Here is a 19,508-nt window from a genome sequence, read left to right as displayed (position 1 = left end):
TCATTCTATCTTTACTAGTTCCGCTATCTTTATATCCTGCTTGTTGTCACTAGACACTGTATTGCAGGATCTTTCATCTTCTCCTTTTCTCATTCTCAATGGCTTTGACAAGTTTGTTTTCTTCTATGACCAAGTCTCTGTCTCATCTTCCAACTCGTGGTTAAAGCCAGGAGGTATCAGCGAGTTATCGACCTTAAGTGTGTGACTGTAGCGATAGGTTTGAGGTTTTATGTCCCCTACCAATTGTTAGACCATTTCTCGTATGTCACGTGATTAATGCAATAGCAAGCCATTAATTATGATTTTTCTCTTTGTGATAATTAGACTGAAGTTTAACGAAATAGATGTTAACTTACATAGGATGTCGTTCTGAGAGATGATGAAACACACCAAGTTCATAATTTTGAGCTTCTAATTTCGCGTCGACATTGAGATTCATGTTACAGATGTTCTTTGGATACTTAGTGCATCTAGTAAGACGTTCTCATACCCGTTGTTTCATGTAAGTGGGAGATCGATGGATCATCAATGTCATTCGCTTCATCTTAGGGTTTTGAACTACAACAAAATCGCCCAGTTGCTTAGTCTCCTTCTGATTATCTATTTCGTCCTCACAAAATCCTTCTCATCAGATTCATCATCAATGTTAATTTGTTCTGCTTGAATTTTCTTTTCTTTTGCCACTGTAGGCTACTCCGCGAAAACCTTCTCCTTACCATGGTTTTGACTCGACGTTGAAGACTTCATCCCTCAACGTTTTGCAGCCATAACAGGATGTTTCTTTCCTTTACGAACCTGAGAAGACGATCCGTTTCCACTGTCGATAGTAAACTGGAACATGGGTTTCTTTGAGTTTGGGCTCTCCATTTTCCTAAACTGGTGGTTGAGGAGTGTAGTGATGGTCTTGAGTGACATGACCCAGCGACAACACATGGGTGGACCTAATCACTCGCTTATGTAGCTGGTGCTAGGTGCAGATGAGGCGAGCAGGTCCGAGCTCTGGTATGAAAACGGCGAGAGATCTCGTGGTGTGGAAGAGGAAGAACGGTTGTTGGTAGTTAGTTATAGAGTTAGATAGATTAGTTAGGATTAATTAGGTTTAGTTAATTAATCGGTTTTGTTATGTTTTGTTAAACCAGTTTTTAATAAAAAATCATGTAAACCAAAGAGAAAAAGACAAAATAGCACCAAACCAAGTTTTTGTCATAAAAATAACATCACAAGAAGGAAAATGACCAAAATAAGTTTTATTAAAGGGTAAGTATGCATTTATAACCTTTGGGTTAATTAATTTACGACTTAGGGTTTAGAGTTAAGAGGCGAGGTTTTAGTAATGTGTTCAAATATTTAAAAATAAAAAAATTAAAATTAAAATTTTCAAAATAAAAATGTGCTATTTTAGTCATTTTATTTTTTGAGTGCTATTTTGTGACAAAAACTTAAAAAGTACTATTTAAGAGATTTGCCCTAAACCAAATATTAATTTGTAAACAATACCAATTTATAAAATAATTTTAATTAGAAATTAGTTTCTGGTTAATAATATTTTTTGAATATAAATACTTTTAATTATAAATTTTAAACATAAATAGTTTTAATATATTTTAATTTTTAAATATTTTAATGGTTAATAATTATTTTTATTTAATAGATTTATTTATTTATTTTTATTTTAGTTTAATTTTTGTTTAACAACTACAACTTCCGACTAATTGAAAGAGCAGCCATAAGCGAAGTAGCAGTTTAGTTACAAAATTTTGCGACTGAACTGCAACAAGAGCAATTTATTTTAATTAAAATTATTTTAAGTAATTTGTAAACAATACAATTTAATTTGTAAACAGTACCAATTTATAAAATAATTTTAATTACTTTTAACTATAAATTTTAAACAAAAATAATTTTAATATATTTTAATTTTTAAATACTTTAATGGTTTAATAATTATTTTTATTTAATTGATTTATTTTCTTCTTTTAAATTAATTTTTTATTTAACAACTACAACTTCACGACTGATTGAAAAAGCAGCCATAAGAGAAGTAGCAATTTAGGGCCTGACTGGTTCAAACGCAGCGGTTGCGGTTGCGGGTGCGGGAGTTTGCGGGTGCGGGTGGTTGCGGTTTCAAGTGTTACATGGCGTTTTGTATGACTGGCGTAACGTTTAAAAATTGTTGCGTTTGCGGGATGTTTGTGACTGGTTGATTATGAGACATTGCAGCGGTTTAATAATAAATTATCAATATAAACATATTATAATATTATAAAATATAAAAACATACTATTGTGATAAAATATAATAATTGTTAATATAATATGATTAATAATAATATTAAGTTTATTTTTTAATTTTTAAGTAGTTGAAAGTTATAATTTTAATATATTTTTATGAAGATTTATATTAAAACTTTTAAAGAATATTTTGTTTCTTTTTTATATATGTGAATATCTTTATATATGTATGTATATTAACTTTTTAAAATTATGATGAATAGCTACTTTACAGTTTTTATAAAAAATACTATATTGTTTGTGAATTTAAATTAATATATAAAATGTGTATATATTTTTATTTGTAATATTTTCATTTTAAATTTTAAATTTTAAAATATTTAGGAAAACAAGTTTAATATTTGTTTATCCAACCGCAACCGCCCGCAACCGCAAACGCTAGCTGGAACCAGCTTTTGATTTTAAGAGGTTCGGAGCGGTTTAAAGCGATTTGGAGCGGTTTGTATGATTGTTTTGAAACACTGTCAACCGCTACCAACCGCAAAAGCTGCGTTTGCGGATGGTAGCGGGAAAACCAGTCAACCCCTTAGTTGCAAAATTTTGCGACTGAACTGCAACAAGAGCAATAATGTACTTTACTCACATTTTTGTAGGTAAATTAGTCCACAATTAAATAATATTTCAGTATGGGTGTTGCCACTAAATCTTCTATATTATTAAAACAGAAGTACAAATATAAAATATCTATAAGTTTTTCAACTTATTTACAATGACATGCCACTGAAATAATTAAATGAACCTATCTTTAAGGAATCATTGTCTTTTTCTATTTATTAAACTATTTCCTAAATTAAATTTAACTTAATTTTCGTATTTAATATATTTCCTTAAACAAATTAGCTAATTTTTAGAGATATTCAAATTTAAAATCGGTTTTAACTATATTAAACTTGGATAATGTTACCATTAATTACTTTGAACAAAAATCAAGTTTAAATTAGATATTAAATAATATTATAAATATTCCTAAAATATATGTTTAACTTACCATTAATTATTTTGAACAGTAAAATTTATATATGCTAAGATTTAAATATCTTTAAACAACTTATAGAATAATATGAAATATTTGTAAGTGAATATTATTTTTAATATAATGTAATATCACCTAAGATTATATATATTTCAAAAATTCTAACATATACGTTTAATCATTTCAGTTACTATGAATTATTTTCAACAAGAAAATTTAAATATCTTTGTATAACAATGTTTAATGTTTATAACCAAATATTATTTTTCTAACGTATCTAAATCTCATCATATTATACATATCTGATCAAAATATTTAAATTATTATTATATTTTAAAAATAATTTCATGTTAAAAGTTTAGTAGCGGACATGGCTCACTATTTTCTACAGCACGTAAACGATTTGATTGTTGTATTTATAAAATATTTAAAATATAATAAATATTTAAAATATAAACCAATAAACGTTTAAATAATATTCATTTATATAAAAATGAAATAACGATCCGTGCGGGTGCAAGGATAAAGCTCTAGTTTTCCTATTAAGCGAAACTACGACTGTTGATTTCTACGATGCAATGATATGGGACCAAGTGAGTCAGTCGCTAATTAATTGTAAAATACGTTTTGCGATTGATTAATTACTAATTACGTAAAATACGATTAACTACTAATTACGTAGTTGGACAATGATCTTTTTGTACTAAAAGTTGAGCAGAGACAACAAGTTGTAACTTAACTGGTACATGTGGCCGTGGGAGTGTAATATCCAAATCGATGATTGTTGCTACGGCACTGGTACAGTTGGGCCCAAACTGTTTCGTCTCAGAGAGCGGATATGCTTATTCCAGCCATTGTAATGTGTGTTCACGTCAAAATATTTAGTGTTACTGTGCTGAAACCCCCTCTTTTTCAAGATGCCAAATGATGATCCTCAAAATCCCCTAAAAACTCTTTAGTGTTTATGTTTTATACTAACATATTGAGTAAGTAAAAAACATACTATTGAATAAGAAACGGAAACCAATTATTCTGGGTATCGAAAGTGTATATTATTGATTATTTGAGCTTATACAGCTATTGTGAACAAGAGATATAAGCATATAAGTAAACTTGAGAGTAGTTTTGAGTAAAATATGGGTGTTGAAGACTTGGGTCCTGCTTTCTTTCTCTCTTTCTTTTTTAGCTGTTAAGGAGGGGGGGATGATCGTAACGGTGCCCTTATCTCAGGCGAGAAGGTATAATGCATTAAAGACCGTTTCAAATATTTTGATTTTCTTTACGTTTCAGGTTGACTGGATCAATTATTCAAAAATCTAACAAATCTGGATGACCTAGACTCATACCATTCAAACTGCCATGCCAAATTCCTATGGATCTTTTGCTAATCTCTCTTTTCTATCAAACACTAACTTTTTCGACAATAATCTCTGAGGTCTAGTACCAGGAGACCAGACCCACAAATTGTCTTTTCTTCATGGACACAACTTAAAGACTTTAGGTAAATTTTGATATATAATTTTTAAAAAACTACTAATTGGGAAAGTCGAGTAAAAACTTTCATAAGGGTTTGATAAGTTATAGTAATTTTGGAAAATACTTCAACAAATTTATTTTATCATTCTGTTAAAGTCAAGTTCTATTGAAAAATAAGTTCATGAAAAACTAAGTCATTTATGAGTTCTTTGACTTTGCTCTAACTTGTATGAACTTGGGATTTAAAGCATAGAAGAGGGGTCCAAATCATTTATGATAAAGTAGGTAGGAAGATTTGACAAATCAACCGATCTAATGAGTTGACGCAAGATTTTCCAAGTCAAGAGCTCCACAAATCAATGAGTTTCTTCTGTTTAAAAGATGGAAGCCGTAGAAACATTACATAATCTATTGATCCGCAAACACACACAAAATAACAAAAGAAAATGGTTGGAAGGCATTGTTATTCTTATTTCTTCTTCTTGATTTCCCTCTTACTTGGCACTCTTGCTTCTCCTACACTTAGCTATTGCCGCCACGACCAGAGGGATGCTCTTTTGAAATTTAGAGATGAGTTTCCGATTCTTCGGCATAACCCAGATGCTAATGATACATCTTTAAGCTCATGGAACAAGAGCAGTGATTGTTGTTCTTGGGTGGAGGTCAAGTGCGATGACAAATCTGGTGAGGTGATTTCACTTGAACTTCCTTCCATCTCTCTTAATAGCACTCTGAAACCAAATAGCGCTCTTTTCAAACTCCAACGTTTATCTAAGTTATCCCTTTACAATAGCAGTCTCTATGGAGAAATTCCGTCTTCTTTTAGAAACCTTTCTCGTCTCGAAGTTCTTGACCTTTCCCATAATGCTTTAGTAGGCCAAATTCCAGAGTCATTAGGAAATCTTTCCCATCTTACATATCTTGACCTTTCAAATAATAGATTAGTAGGTCAAGTTCCAGCTTCAGTTGGAAAGCTTTCTAGTCTCGAGTGGGTTGTGCTCTCGGATAATCACTTAGTTGGTAATATTCTAGCTTCATTAGGAAACCTAACACAACTATATTACTTGAACCTCGGCCACAACAAATTCAGTGGAAATATTCCAGTTTCCTTTGTCAACTTAACAAAACTTGCCGAAGTCCACCTCAACAATAATTACTTTGAATCCACTCTTCCAGTTGACATGAGTGGATTCCAAGGTTTGGATTATTTTGATGTGCGTGAAAACTCTTTTTCTGGGTCTTTTCCTACGTCTTTATTCACAGTTCCTAATTTAATGAAGGTTTTCTTGGGGGAAAACCAATTCACAGGAGTACAGGACCTATAGAGTTTAGGAATATATCTTTATTGCCGTCTTCTATAGTTTTATACCTTGATCATAACAAATTCGATGGCCCAGTTCCCAGAACTATATATAAATTTCTTGATATAGATTTTAGTTATAACTCTTTTAGCAGCTTTGAAAAATCACCATCCAAAGTGTTAGATGAAAGCCCACAAATCACACAGTTGGATCTTAGCTCAAACTCATTCCAAGGACCATTGCCACAATGGATTTGCAACCTTAGGTCGTTAGAGTTCCTAGATTTGTCAAACAACAGATTTAGTGGCTCAATTCCTCAATGTTTAAGGGATCTAACTGTTTCACTTGAAGAGTTGCTAATGAGTAATAACAATCTCAGTGGGACTCTCCCAGACATATTTGTCAATGCTCCCAACTTTAAAGTACTAGATGTCAGCCACAACCGGTTGGAAGGAAAACTTCCAAAATCACTGATCAATTGCAGTTTATTGCAAATGGTGAATGTGCGAAGCAACAAACTTAAGGACGAGTATCCGTTTTGGTTGGGTTCCCTACAGTCGCTAAACGTCCTCATCCTCCGATCAAACCAATTCTACGGGCAGTTGTATCATTCTCATGCGTCCATTGGGTTTCAGAATTTAAGAGTCATCGATATATCACACAATAGCTTCACTGGATCCTTGCCGTCTTTCTATTTTTCTTCTTGGCATAACATGGTGACATCCGTGCAACAAGCATATGACGATGAGACCTTAGGCAGCCCAAGGTTCGGTATCGACTATCATAATTCGATGGAAATGGTGCATAAAGGAGTCGATACAGAATTTGAGAGGATCAGAAGAGACTTCAGAGCCATTGACTTTTCAAGAAATGCTTTCTTTGGAAATATTCCCGAATCTATTGGTTTGTTGAAGGAGTTGCGTGTTCTCAACTTGTCCGGTAACCAGTTCACGAATAATATCCCACAGTCATTGGCAAATCTGAAAAATCTTGAAGCACTAGACGTGTCCCGGAACAAGCTGTCTGGCCAGATTCCTAGAGATCTTGGTAGCCTCTCTTTTTTATCCGTCATGGACTTCTCCCACAACAATCTCCAAGGTCCAATACCACTCGGAACACAATTTCAAAGGCAAAAATGTTCTTCGTTCATGGACAACCCAAGACTCTATGGTCTTAATGAGATATGTGGTGAAACTCATGTTTCGAATCCTATACAACAAGAATCGGATGATTTGTCCGAGCCGAAAGAACAAGTGGTTAATTGGATAGCAGCAGCGATAGCATATGGACCTGGTGTGTTCTGCGGAATGGTGATTGGACATATCTTCTTTCCACACGGACATGAGTGGTTCATGGAAAAGTTCCATTGAAACAAGCCCAATATACTCGCTAGAAGTGCCTCGCTGAACACAATTTCTTATGGCCTTGTAATTGCTTGTGAAGCATATGTGTATGTGTATGTGTTTGTGTTCTCTAAATGTAGTTTTCTATTATATGGTTTTGTGTACTAAACTTCTTTGGTGGGTTTTAATCTTAAATTTAAGAATGCATGCAGTAATTTCTTCCTACATAAGTCACAACGAATGTATGAATTATAGACTCCGAATCGTTTAATGTATCGGATTAATTCATTAACATATGGTGTGTAAAGTAACTGGTTATCGGCGCTATATGCTTTTGCAGATTGAGATCGCTTTATATTTTCCTCGCGAAGGCTGTACGTATAAGTAATGTTAATGTGTCCTGTTGTTACTCAAATGGCAAATTAGTTTTGACCTAAATCACTTTTCACGGCGCATCCTTGCATCCTCCTTATATGCGATGTTAGAAAGGGTCACCCAGCGTATCCAAGAGTTCGACCCGTTTATGATTATAGTTCCGCCCAATTAGTTAAACCGACAAAACGGCAAAATGTTAGTCAAAACGTAAGTTACTAATCAACCCCTACAAAAAAAAAACATCTAATCTATTAATTTAGGGATTATCTACTATTTGAAATTCTCATTTAAATTTTGGACTCTTTCATAGTTGTTGATAGAATATATCATGCTTCCTATACAATGCAACCTACCAACTTAAATTAAACCAAATCTTAACCAACATAGATTAGTTAAACCTAACCAGTAACACTCTTATAATATTTTTGGTTAATCTCTTAATATAATTAGATCATATAAAACTGAATCACTCTTAAATCAACGAGTTCCATATCATTCCAGACATAAGAGAAAAAAATATCTGACTCATTTACAACGTAAGCATACAAAGACCATGTATGCTTATGCTTATTGATCTTCCAAAAACCAAATAATTGTGGCATAGACCAACATAGACTCATGATCGTATCACTAACTTTACTTCCATATATTTACTCTTCACCTACATCATATCACAACATACACAGTTATGCAAGAACATGATTTTTTTTGTTCAAACAACCAAATAATGGTGGCATATGGTCAATAGATTTTTTAAATATGTTTTTCATATATTATATTTTACGAAACTATGTGTATAAGTTTTTTTTTTGAAAAAGAGCATAACTATATGTATAAGTTAAAAGGTAAAAGGTGTGACAAAGCAAATTATTATACTAAAAATAAAAGAAGATTAAATACAAACTAATAACAAGTACAACACAAATTATAACACTATTAAATTCTATATATATTTAATAAAATATTATACATATGTCTAATATGTATATATATATATATATAAATGTTACACAAAATATATATAATATTATATACACATATTATATATACCATATATTATTAATTGAAATTTGACAAATCAATTTCCGCCCTTTAGGGCGGGTCCTAATCTAGTTAGTCACTAATTTAAAGCGGTAACCATTTGTTATATGACTTTTTTTCTTTTGGATCAAAACATGTGTTATACGACTTCTATTCAAATATGACTCCTTTCCAAAGGTTGGTGGCCCTAACCCCAAAGTCCCCAACAAAAAAATATTTTTTTTCTTTTTGTGCACACAAAAAGAAAATCTTAATGGACATAGATTAGTCTAATGGAGCTGATTGGATTGGATTAAAGCGCAGGTCATTTTTCATGTATATATTTTATATATATTTACAACTGGTTTCTTTTGTTTCATGATTACAAAAAAATAACTTATACAATTTAACAAACCCGACACGTTTGCTTATGAAATGTCCATGAACCAGATTGGTTTCTAAAGACCAAACAATGTAAATTCAAAATCTATTTTATTAAAACAAGATCATGTTCTACTGATAAAATATTATGTCTAATTATTTTTAAAAAAATATTTTACACAAATATGATTACAACGGAAAACACAAATATAATTAAAAATTACACAAATCTAAAAATTAAACTAAAAAAAAAATATCCGCCTTTTTCAGAATCTAGTTTTAATATTAAATTTGGTGTTTCGGTAGAAGTTTTTCTAAAATGCTACTTTATTCAAATATGCCTTCTATATCCAAGGTTGGTCCTCACCCCAGGAAAAAATATCATAATGGACATAGATTAAAACTACTGTAATGGAGTAGAGTTTACTTTATAAAAATAAAACATGTCTTCGTCGTGGTCTGGATTAAAAACATGTCTCCTGTAAGTAAATGGAGAAATAAAATAATAAATAGATTGTGATGGGGTGAAAGTGACGTGGAGACTAGTAGACAAGATTATCTTACGGCGATCCACCGTAGAAAGCTTCCTCCAGTGATTTTGGTCATATAATAATAATAACTCTCCGAGTCTCACGCTCCCCTTTATAAATCCACCATCCTTATTATTATCTCTCTCTCTCTCACTCTGTCTGAATGGTATCTTGTCTGCAAACCAAGTTCAACGCATAAACGAAGAACAAAGACTCAAAAGAAAAAAGACAAGGCCTCCCTATTCTCTCGGTACTTTCATCCCTATCCTTTTTCTTTCCGCCATTTTCGCTCTTCTTTATATAAATGTCTTAGACATTTGGATTTTTTTAATTTCTTCTTTAGAAATGAATCATCTGCTTCAGGTCTAACTAACCACCATTCTAGTAAATTTTCTGCATTTTTTGTATTGATTGTTAGATTTTTTTTTTCTGGTCTTGGAAGCACCGATCTTAAGATCTTGGCCAACTCTGCGGAACTTTTTTCTTTTTTTTTTGTTTGGTAGTCTCTGACTTTCATGACAATATATATTCCCTTTTTCAGGAAATTAATTGATAGCCATTCAAATTGCTTTTCCTTTTCTTGATTTCGTGTGGTTACATAAGGCTGTTTGTTCTTTTTAGTGGAACATCCTATCTCTTTGTTTGATTCTCTTGATTGCGATCTTATTGGTTTCTTGACTTCGTTCAAGATTTGACTTTCTCTTAAATTATATAATAGCAGAACATTCGCAAATTCTAAAGATGGATGTTGCGGTTGGCTAAATCTCCTTCACTAGCATTCCCTTTTAATGGTATGTCTTCTTTCCTATAACTCTCTATATTTTGGGAACCTGTTGTTGACTTTAATCTTTGTTTTGTTTTTTTAGATACAGAGATGTGTCTGAGAAGAAACAACATTAATTTAACAACAACCGTAGATCATAACATCTCTAGATCAAACGATTCCATTGGTATGGAATATGAAGCTGGACATCATCATCATTCATCGTTGGTCACTGCAGTAGTCTTCTTCTCATCCAATCTGTTTATTCCCTTGTCTTTGAAAATCCCTATACGTGACGGTTTTCACGAGATTCTTCAATAACTTTTTTTTTCATACACCAAACTTTTACTTTTAGATAGAAAAAAATTATATTGGGAGATTTATCCATCTCAAAAAGATGGAGGCTGTTGTTAGTAGTGGGAAGAAAAGGATTATAAATCTTGATCTCAGTTCACGTTTGTTGTCTGAGCCTCTGATCCCGGGGTTGTCTGATGACGTGGCAAAGCTTTGTCTGGCGTTGGTTCCGCGTGCTAGCTTGCCTTCCATGGGACGTGTCTGTAAGAAATGGAGGTATGTTGTCCAGAGCAGAGAGTTTATTACCGTGAGAAGACTCGCCGGTATGCTTGAGGAGTGGCTCTATGTCTTGACCATGGATGCTGGAGGGAAAGAGAGCCACTGGGAGGTGATGGACTGTCTGGGACATAAGCTATCATCTCTTCCACCAATGCCTGGTCCTGTAAAGACAGGGTTTAAGGTGGTTGTGGTTGATGGGAAACTCATTGTTATTGCTGGCTGCGCTATGATCAATGGCTCTTATGTTGCATCTTCTGATGTTTATCAGTTTGATACTTGCCTCAACAGGTTCGTCATCTTTTATTTTCTTTAATCCAATGATTGCGTAGATTTTTTATTTATATATGTTTCAAATCCAGCTGGAGCAGACTAGCTGACTTGAAGGAGGCTCGTTATGACTTTGCTTGCGCTGAGGTGAATGGGCTTGTTTACGTGGTGGGAGGTCACGGTGGAAATGGTGAGAGTCTGTCTAGTGCGGAGGTTTACGATCCAGAGACGGGGATTTGGACTTTCATAGAGTCTCTGAGGCGTCCGAGATGGGGATGTTTCGCTAGCGGCTTCAACGGGAAGCTATACGTGATGGGTGGGAGATCCAACTTCACCATTGGTAACTCAAAACTTGTTGATGTGTACAACCCTCGGTGTGGTTCCTGGTGTGGCAGCAAAAACGGTGTAACTGTAAGTGTTTCTCGTCAGATTGATACTTGTGTTTCTTTAGCTTGGTTTTAAAGTATAGAGTCCGGTTCTGAAAATCGGTACAGCAAATAACCGGTACTATCCGAAACGGTTTTCATAAAATCTGATTTATACGATTTAGACCATTCTACATTTGTTTAAACCGTTTTACATCGGTTTTGAATTGATCTAAATTAGTCTAAATCTGTTAAATTAAACTATAATATTATTATAAATCCACAAATTTTTCTAATTTATTTTGTCTTGTATATATAATTTTGACAATTCATTAAAATATTTTTATAACTAAAATTAAAAACTAAATATTTTATATAAAAATGAATCAATAATTTATTAATGCATAGGCCTAGCCCAGGCTCTTAATAATATGCCTAGTTGCTAACAATTTTTTGAACATTGATACAGACTCTCTAATATTTGGATGCTCTTGATATAATTGCAGATGGTCACAGCTCATGTTGAAGTAGGAAAAAAACTATTCTGTATCGAGTGGAAGAACCAGAGGAAGATGTCTGTCTTCAATGCAGAAGAAGATACTTGGGAAGTTGTGGCTCTACCGCTTTCAGGAAGCTCGAGGGCAGGGTTTCAGTTTGGTAAGCTGAGTGGGAAGCTTCTTCTTTTTCCGTCTCAAGAAGAGACTGGTCACAGCACTTTGCTGTACGATCCGGATGCTGCACCAGGCAGGCAGTGGAAAACATCTGAGATAAAACTGTCTGGTTCCTGCGTATGCAGCGTCACAATCATAGCCTGATTTTATGATGATCTTATTGATACCATTGTTGTCACATTTATCCATGATCCAAACTTAAAAGAGAGCGTTGAGTTTTACACTGATCTTTGATACAGTTTGAATAAAGTGGAGTGTGTGTGTTTTGTTTGAAATTCTCTACCTTTGTTCCTTGTAACAAAAGTTGGAATATTTTTTTTTCTTTTTATGCAATGTGGGTTTGATTAGTTAAGGCTATTTCTACAACAATAGTTATTTACTGATGTTCTTAAACGATGTTAGAGGCGAACAGTATATTGTCTTTTACTTTGATTCATCCATGGAAGCATCTCCGTTCAAGATGCCTCAAGTCCGAGTAACTCATGTAAAAGTTTCAGAATATGAATATAAGTCAAGTCCACAAGAATCTGTGATACGGATAATTGCTACAGCTTCTATAACTTGACCAAAGTTACATCTGCTACAGTATGTTTTCTAAAACATTGAAGAGATGATTTCAAAAAATAGGATACTCTTTGGACATTATAAACAAGTTGAGCGTAGACCAGCCGGTGAAGAGACGAGTGCCTATTCCTGATCCCTTATCTTGATCATATTGTCCCCAGATGGCAAGATGCACCCTTTCTCATAATAGTTTCTAACCACGTTCCTGTATTATTAGGGATGTTAATAATGGGTAACTATCCTTCGCGGGTACCTTAAATCCTTCCAAAATTTTAAACCCCCAACCTAATCAGGTTTGACTAAATGAGTTAGAAACTTAGGATAGAATTTGGGCAGCTACCCTAATATCATACTTTAATTTTTTTTAACGGTGATTTATTATGATATTACAATTATCAGGAATATTACATAGATAATTCAACAACCGACAATAATACATGTTTTATGAAGATCTACGCCTAACTGCATCATATGAACTGTCCTATGAAGATCCACGCCTGACCAGATTTACTTGCACCATGTTGAAGATCTCTCTTGTAATCTTTCTTTCCATAATCGCATAGTTGCCTGTAATCCTTCATTCCATAATCTGCATAGTTGCCTAATAAATCGCGTTCTCTGTGGGACTTGAAACCTGGATTTAAGAAAATCTGCAATAAATTGCATAGTCTGGGAGTCGAACCCCAAACATGGATGTAGAAGCCTTTAAACCTTAACCATTAGGTTAAGGTGCTTCCACTATCATACTCTAATTAGGTATCCGTAAGTTTTTTCAGTTAACCTAATATTTTTAGAATAAAATAAATCATAACTAAAATCATATTATACAGCCAAAACTATCTAAATCAAAAATTATTTACAGAATTTATTTTCCACCAAAAATATGTTTCACACCAAAACATAAAATTTCGTTTTCTTACCAAATACGTAAATTTTGTTTTATCGTCAGGAATAATTTTTTTTGGTTTCCCATAAAAAAAAGTCTTGTTTTGTTTTCCTACACAAAACATTATTTTACTTAGGATTTTGGTTTTCGCCAAAAACTTGTTTTACTTCCAAAAATGTAACATATTATTTTCACAAAAATGTAAAGTCATATGTTTTGCCTTCAATCTCCAAAATTTTGTTTTATCACCAAAATGTAATATTTCTTCGGCTAAACACATCATCTTATTTTCTCCCAAGTATTATTAGAAAATGAAAATGAAATTATATAAAAATAGATTACAAAACAGTATTAGTTCACCCAATATAAAAAGTAAACAGAGTTTGACCCGAAAAAAAATCAATCTATTTTCATTATCTTTATAGTTGAAGAACACTAGTAGCATATATTATTGTTATTCTCTTGTACCAATAACCCCCCTTCAATTATTGTAGTCGTCAGATTATTTTAATCAAACAAGTCGATGGTTTAGATAAACCAGAGGGAAGCCGGTTAGATTTTAAAATAAGAGCTGGTTTATGGTTTAGCAGAACTGCAAGAAGCGATCAGAACAGTGGGAAGGAAACTCATCGTTTTCTTTCGTGTTAAATTAGGGATTTGCTCCCTCCCTCTCTCTCCCTCTCTCTCTCTCGCGACTTGACCTTGCAATTAGGGTTATTCTGCGTTTCGTCGCCTGAGGTATACGCGAGACGATCTTCGTCGGGTTGCGCTGAACACTGTCTCTATGTTTCAGTCCGTAACGTTGAGAACAGCGATATCCGTTTGTATACCCGCAGCATCGGCCACCACCGCTTGGTCCTCATCCCTGGGCTTCCCGCTTTGCCTTGGGGTGGAAGCATTTTGGCAGTAGGTTCGAGGATATACGTGTTTGGTGGGGTAAAGATGACATCGAGTGCTTTCAGCATCGACTGCAGATCTCATACTGTTCAACCCCTCCCGAGCATGCCTTTCCCCATGTCGCCGCCTTTGTGGATGGGAGGATCTACGTTATTGGATGTGATGACTTCTACTCAAATTCCAAGGCCGTGGTGGTGTTCAATACCGAAACACAAACGTGGGAGCCTGAGATGACAACCAAGGCAGGGATGGAGATAGATGACCTTTGGATATTTGGTTATGCGGTGGTGATGGGTGGTAAGATGTACATGAGGGATATTCAAAAGAGCTTTGTTTACGATCCAAAGGAAAGCAAATGGGAAATGGACAAGGTGCTGAGTTCCAAGGAGTGGTGGAAGGCGTGTGTCGTTGATGATGTTTTGTACTACCACGATTCTCGTAAGAACAAGTTGAGATGGTATGACCCGAAGCGGAGGTGTTGGGGAGTGGTGAAAGGCGTGGAAGAGTTGTTGGCTCAGACGCTTGATTTTGGGTATATACAGACTGTGTGTTACGGTGGGAAGCTGGTTTTGCTGTGTCCTAAAGCAGGTGTCAGAATCATGCGGGAGGCTTTTTTTGCTGAGATTTCTCTGGAAAGACGCAAAGGAGGTCAGATGTGGGGTGAAGTTGATCACCCGTGTGATCTTGGTTTGACTGTTCCTGGTGGTCAATTTATCATTGAGAAACCTCTTGTTGTTGTGGTTTGATTTTAGGAACACTCCTTTCTTCATTTAAGCTTGTTGTGATGTGAGGGCATTTGGTGCTTGTTGTTTGCGGTTTAAGTTGTGTAGACTGAAATAATTTCTATCAGGGAAATATGTTTTCATGTTTAACTGAATCTACAAGAGGTCTGATAAATTACAAGTGTTACAGCTGCGAAGTTTGATCTTCTTGTTCAGTTGTGTTGATAATGTTCACATTACGAAAGCTCTTGCTGCTGTGGTTTGATTCAGGAACACTCTTTTTCCTTCTTTTAAACTTGTTGTTCTGTTTTAGGGTTTGAAGTGAAGGCATTTGTTTGAGAGTTGATGAGAGTCTATCTTGAATTCAGATGTTTAATTTGTCTGTTGTGTGGCAGCCGGAAGACATTTCTTTACGCAGAGAAGATGTAGAGGTAATGAATATGTAATATCTTGATCGCTTAGTAGTAGCTAAGTCACCATTTACGTTGGTCATTGAACAAAATGGTGAGCGGATGTGCTGTACTCCTCCTATACACACATATGCACAAGTCCTTGACGGAATGCGTCTTTGATCACAAACCTCTTGAATTGAGATGTTTGTATGTTGTGTGGCAGTGGAAGACATTTCTTTCTATAATAGTTTTTTGATGCAATGTGGGTATGATTTGTGAAGGCTATTTCTACAACACAATAGTTATTTACTTGTGTTCTTAAACGATGTTAGAGGCAAACAGTATATTGTCTTTTACTTTGATTCATCCACGGAAGCATCTCCGTTCAAAATGCCTCAAGTCCGAGTAATTCATGTAAAGTTTCGAGATTGTCCAAAACCTGGATCAGAATATGAATATTAGTCAAGTCCACAAGAATCTGTGATACAGAGAATTGCTACAGCTTTTCCTATAACTTGACCAAAGTTAATTTCATCTGTGGCTGTACGTTCTCTATAACGTTGAAGAAATGGTTTCAAGAAAATAGGATACTCTTCGGACATTACAAACAAGTTGAGCGCAGACCAGCCGGTGAAGAGGCGAGTGAGTGCCTTTGCCTGATCCCTTATCTTGATCATATTGTCCCCAGATGGCATGATGTACCCTTTCTCATAAATGTTTCTAACCACGTTCATGTATTATTAGGGATAAAATATTAAACCCAAAACCTAATTCGGTTTGACTAGATGAGTTAGAAACTTAGGATAAAATTTGGGCAGCTACCCCAATATCAGAGTTCAAATAAGGTTTACCGGTTTACTGAATAGATTTAGGATACCCGTAAGTTTTTTTTTCAGTTAAACTAATATTTTTAGAATAAAATAAATCATAACTAAAATTATATCATACCGCCAAATCTGTGGAAAACAAAAAAATATTTTTTTTTTTAAATTATATCATACCGCCAAATCTGTGGAAAACAAAAAATTATTTATTTTTTTACTAAAAATACAAAACTTATTTTTCCACAAAAATATGTTTCACACCAAAACAAAAGATTTTTATTTTCCTACCAAATAAGTAAAATTTTATTTTTCGTATTTTTTTGTTTATTATAGAAACATCTAATTTTTTCTTTCACAAAAATTATTTTTCTACCAAAATTATAAATTCTAATTTCTGACTAAAAACATATGATTTCATTTGCTCGCTAATAATTGTTTTCTTGCCAAAAAGTAAAATTTTAAATTTTTTTCACAAAAATGTAAAGTCATGTTTTGACTTCGATCTCCAAAATTTTGTTTTCACACCAAAATGTAATAATTTTTCAGAAAACGCATAATATTGTTTTCTTGTTATTATTATTAGAAGATTAAAATGAAATTATACAAAAATAAAATACAAAACAATATCAATTCATCCTATTTATTCCATCTATTTCCTATTAGGTGTCGTTGTACAGAATTAATTTTTGCAAAATAAGTGTCGTCTTATCATTTCAATGCATAATTTATTAGTTTTATTTTCTAATTTTGATATATGAGTAATGATGTTTTTACATAGAAAATATGCAAAATTAAATGATTTTTTAACTAGTTTGCACAAGTTTATAATGACAATTAAAATGAAAGAAAGAGAGTAATGAGTAAACAGACTTTGACCAAAAAATATATCTATTTTCGTTATCTTTACTATTTAAATTGGATATTTTTGGTTTATGTATTTTAAAATACATTTTAAAATAAGCAAAGTTGTTTGTTACTTTAATCTAAAAAAACTACTCATTTACATCAAAACTATATGTTAAATTGTGTGGAAATTTAAATTTAAATCGGATAAAAAGGTTTTCTACAAATTGAAGTAAATTTAAATAAAAATATATAATTGCAAAAAAACAAATTTCAAATATGCAAACTACCATGTAACCCAGGAAAAACAATTAGATAAACCAGACGGAAGCCGGTTATTCTGCTGTACCCTAACCCAAAATTTTTTTGTAGTCGTCAGTCAGATAAATTAATCAATCAGATAACTCGATGGTTTAGATAAACCAGACGGAAGTCGGTTAGATTATAAATTAAGAGCTGGTTTAGGGTACAGCAGAAGCGATCGGAACAGTGGGGGAAACTCATCATTTTCGTCGTTTTCAAATTAGGGGTTTGCTCTCTCTCAATCTCTCTCTATCTCTCGATTTGACCGAAAGTTGAGATGGTATGACCGAAAGCGGAGGTGTTGGGGAGTGGTGAAAGGCGTGCAAGAGTTCTTGGCTGGGATGCGTGATGTTGGGTTTATACACTGTGTGTGTTACGGCGGGAAGCTGGTTTTGCTGTGTTGTAAAGGAGGTATGAGTAGGGAGGTAAGAGTAAGTACGGAGGTTTTTTTTGCTGAGATTTCTCTGGAAAGACGCAAAGGAGGTCAGATGTGGGGTGAAGTTGATCACTCGTGTGATCTTGGTTTGACTGTTCCTGGTGGTAAATTTAGAATTGAGAAACCTCTTGTTGTTGTAATTTGATTTTGGGAACACTCCTTTCTTCATTTAAGCTTGTTGCTTGTTGTTTGCGGTTTAAGATGTGTAGACTGAAATAATTTCTATCAGGGAAATATGTTTTCATGTTTAACTGAATCTACAAGAGGTCTGATAAATTACAAGTGTTACAGCTGCGAAGTTTGATCTTCTTGTTCAATGGTGTTGATAATGTTCACATTATGAAAGCTCTTGCTGTTGTGGTTTGATTCAGGAATACTCTCTTTCCTTCTTTTAAACTTGTTCTGATTTGGGGTTTGAAGTGAGGGCATTTGTTTGAGAGTTGTTGAGAGTCTATCTTGAATTGAGATGTTTGTCTGTTGTGTGGCAGTGGAAGACAACTCTTTACGCAGAGAAGATGTGGAGGTAGTGAATATTTAAAATATGTTATCTAATCTTTACCTTTGTTGTTTTGTTGTTTGATGAGGTTGAGATTCTATCATTCACGAAACTTGTTTCATGCAAGTTTTACAAAACTATAAGATCTTTGGTCTCTTCTAATATTTATATTTTAATTTGAAATCTTTAGTCAAAAAAAAAAAACACTGGTCCAGCCCACCAGCCGGTTCCGTTTGGTATCTTCTGGACCGCCCGGTCCAAGTCGAGGGTAATCTGTATGTGTTGGGTGAAGGTTTGACACAGGCGGTTCCTAAAGACGGGAGTGCAATGCGTTAGGCTGGTTTCACAGAGCAGCGATCACTCGATTCACATGGCTTGTTGGCTTGCATACTTAGCTGAACCACCATCTTTTGTTTTTAATATACTTTTTTTCCTTTCTTGTCAATTTCCAACAATGTTCTCTCCCGGCAGTAGACGTGGCCTGGTGGCTCGTACCCAGCTGAACCATCATTTTTCTTTCTAATATACTCTTTCCTTTCTTGTCAACTTCCACCAATGTTTTACAGAACCAAAATAAGCATGTCCATATAGCCAGAAAGCACTACTACCTTTTATTACATGTGTAACTCAGGAAAGGGCATGTACATAGCCAGAATTATATATACAAGAAAAATCAGTAGACACTGTGTTCATGTAAGAAGAACGAGACAACACCATTTTATAGAAAACCAACATTTTTGGACATTTAAAAAATGTTTTTTTTTGGTAGAAAGTGCTACATTTTAATTAATTAACTAGGATAGTATCCGCGACGCG

At 34.0% G+C, this 19,508-nt stretch overlaps 3 protein-coding genes and 1 long non-coding RNA gene across 4 annotated transcripts; all 4 read left to right on the top strand.

Moving 5' to 3' along the window:
* Positions 1-5,096: 5,096 nt before the first annotated feature.
* Positions 5,097-7,607, top strand: LOC108832578 (receptor-like protein 11). The gene is given in 2 exon segments (XM_018606052.2): positions 5,097-6,050; positions 6,053-7,607. Coding segments are annotated over 2 exon segments (2,223 nt in total). The 5' UTR covers positions 5,097-5,186; the 3' UTR covers positions 7,412-7,607.
* Positions 7,608-9,783: 2,176 nt separating this feature from the next.
* Positions 9,784-12,676, top strand: LOC108843567 (F-box/kelch-repeat protein At1g67480). Its single transcript, XM_018616795.2, has 5 exons — positions 9,784-9,940; positions 10,412-10,481; positions 10,557-11,314; positions 11,386-11,704; positions 12,165-12,676. The coding sequence occupies exons 3-5, from the start codon at positions 10,851-10,853 to the stop codon at positions 12,471-12,473; spliced, it is 1,092 nt and encodes a 363-aa protein (XP_018472297.2). The 5' UTR covers positions 9,784-9,940; positions 10,412-10,481; positions 10,557-10,850; the 3' UTR covers positions 12,474-12,676.
* Positions 12,677-13,121: 445 nt separating this feature from the next.
* Positions 13,122-15,422, top strand: LOC130508496 (F-box/kelch-repeat protein At4g38940-like). Its single transcript, XM_057004037.1, has 2 exons — positions 13,122-13,142; positions 14,592-15,422. Exons 1-2 carry the CDS (start codon positions 13,122-13,124, stop codon positions 15,420-15,422), a joined length of 852 nt encoding a protein of 283 aa, XP_056860017.1.
* A 2,477-nt stretch (positions 15,423-17,899) lies between these two features.
* On the top strand, positions 17,900-19,230 carry LOC130508783 (uncharacterized). The gene is made up of 2 exons (XR_008942962.1): positions 17,900-18,719; positions 18,883-19,230. It is a non-coding gene; the product is annotated as an uncharacterized LOC130508783 (long non-coding RNA).
* The last annotated feature ends 278 nt before the right edge of the window (positions 19,231-19,508 follow it).

Source organism: Raphanus sativus, chromosome 2 (genome assembly GCF_000801105.2).
Source record: "Raphanus sativus cultivar WK10039 chromosome 2, ASM80110v3, whole genome shotgun sequence".
Lineage (NCBI taxonomy): Eukaryota > Viridiplantae > Streptophyta > Magnoliopsida > Brassicales > Brassicaceae > Raphanus > Raphanus sativus.
The sequence above is the reverse complement of the archived record's forward strand: the minus strand, read 5'-3'. Positions and strand labels throughout refer to the sequence as shown.

Bases quoted from the DNA above. Each gene is read 5' to 3' on its own strand.
- LOC108843567 (XM_018616795.2), top strand. From the start codon at position 10,851: ATGGAGGCTGTTGTTAGTAGTGGGAAGAAAAGGATTATAAATCTTGAT. The intron at 11,315-11,385 runs GTTCGTCATCTT...TTTCAAATCCAG, and splicing joins TTTGATACTTGCCTCAACAG to CTGGAGCAGACTAGCTGACT. The intron at 11,705-12,164 runs GTAAGTGTTTCT...ATATAATTGCAG, and splicing joins GCAGCAAAAACGGTGTAACT to ATGGTCACAGCTCATGTTGA.
- LOC130508496 (XM_057004037.1), top strand. From the start codon at position 13,122: ATGGGTAACTATCCTTCGCGG. The intron at 13,143-14,591 runs GTACCTTAAATC...CGTTGAGAACAG, and splicing joins TGGGTAACTATCCTTCGCGG to CGATATCCGTTTGTATACCC.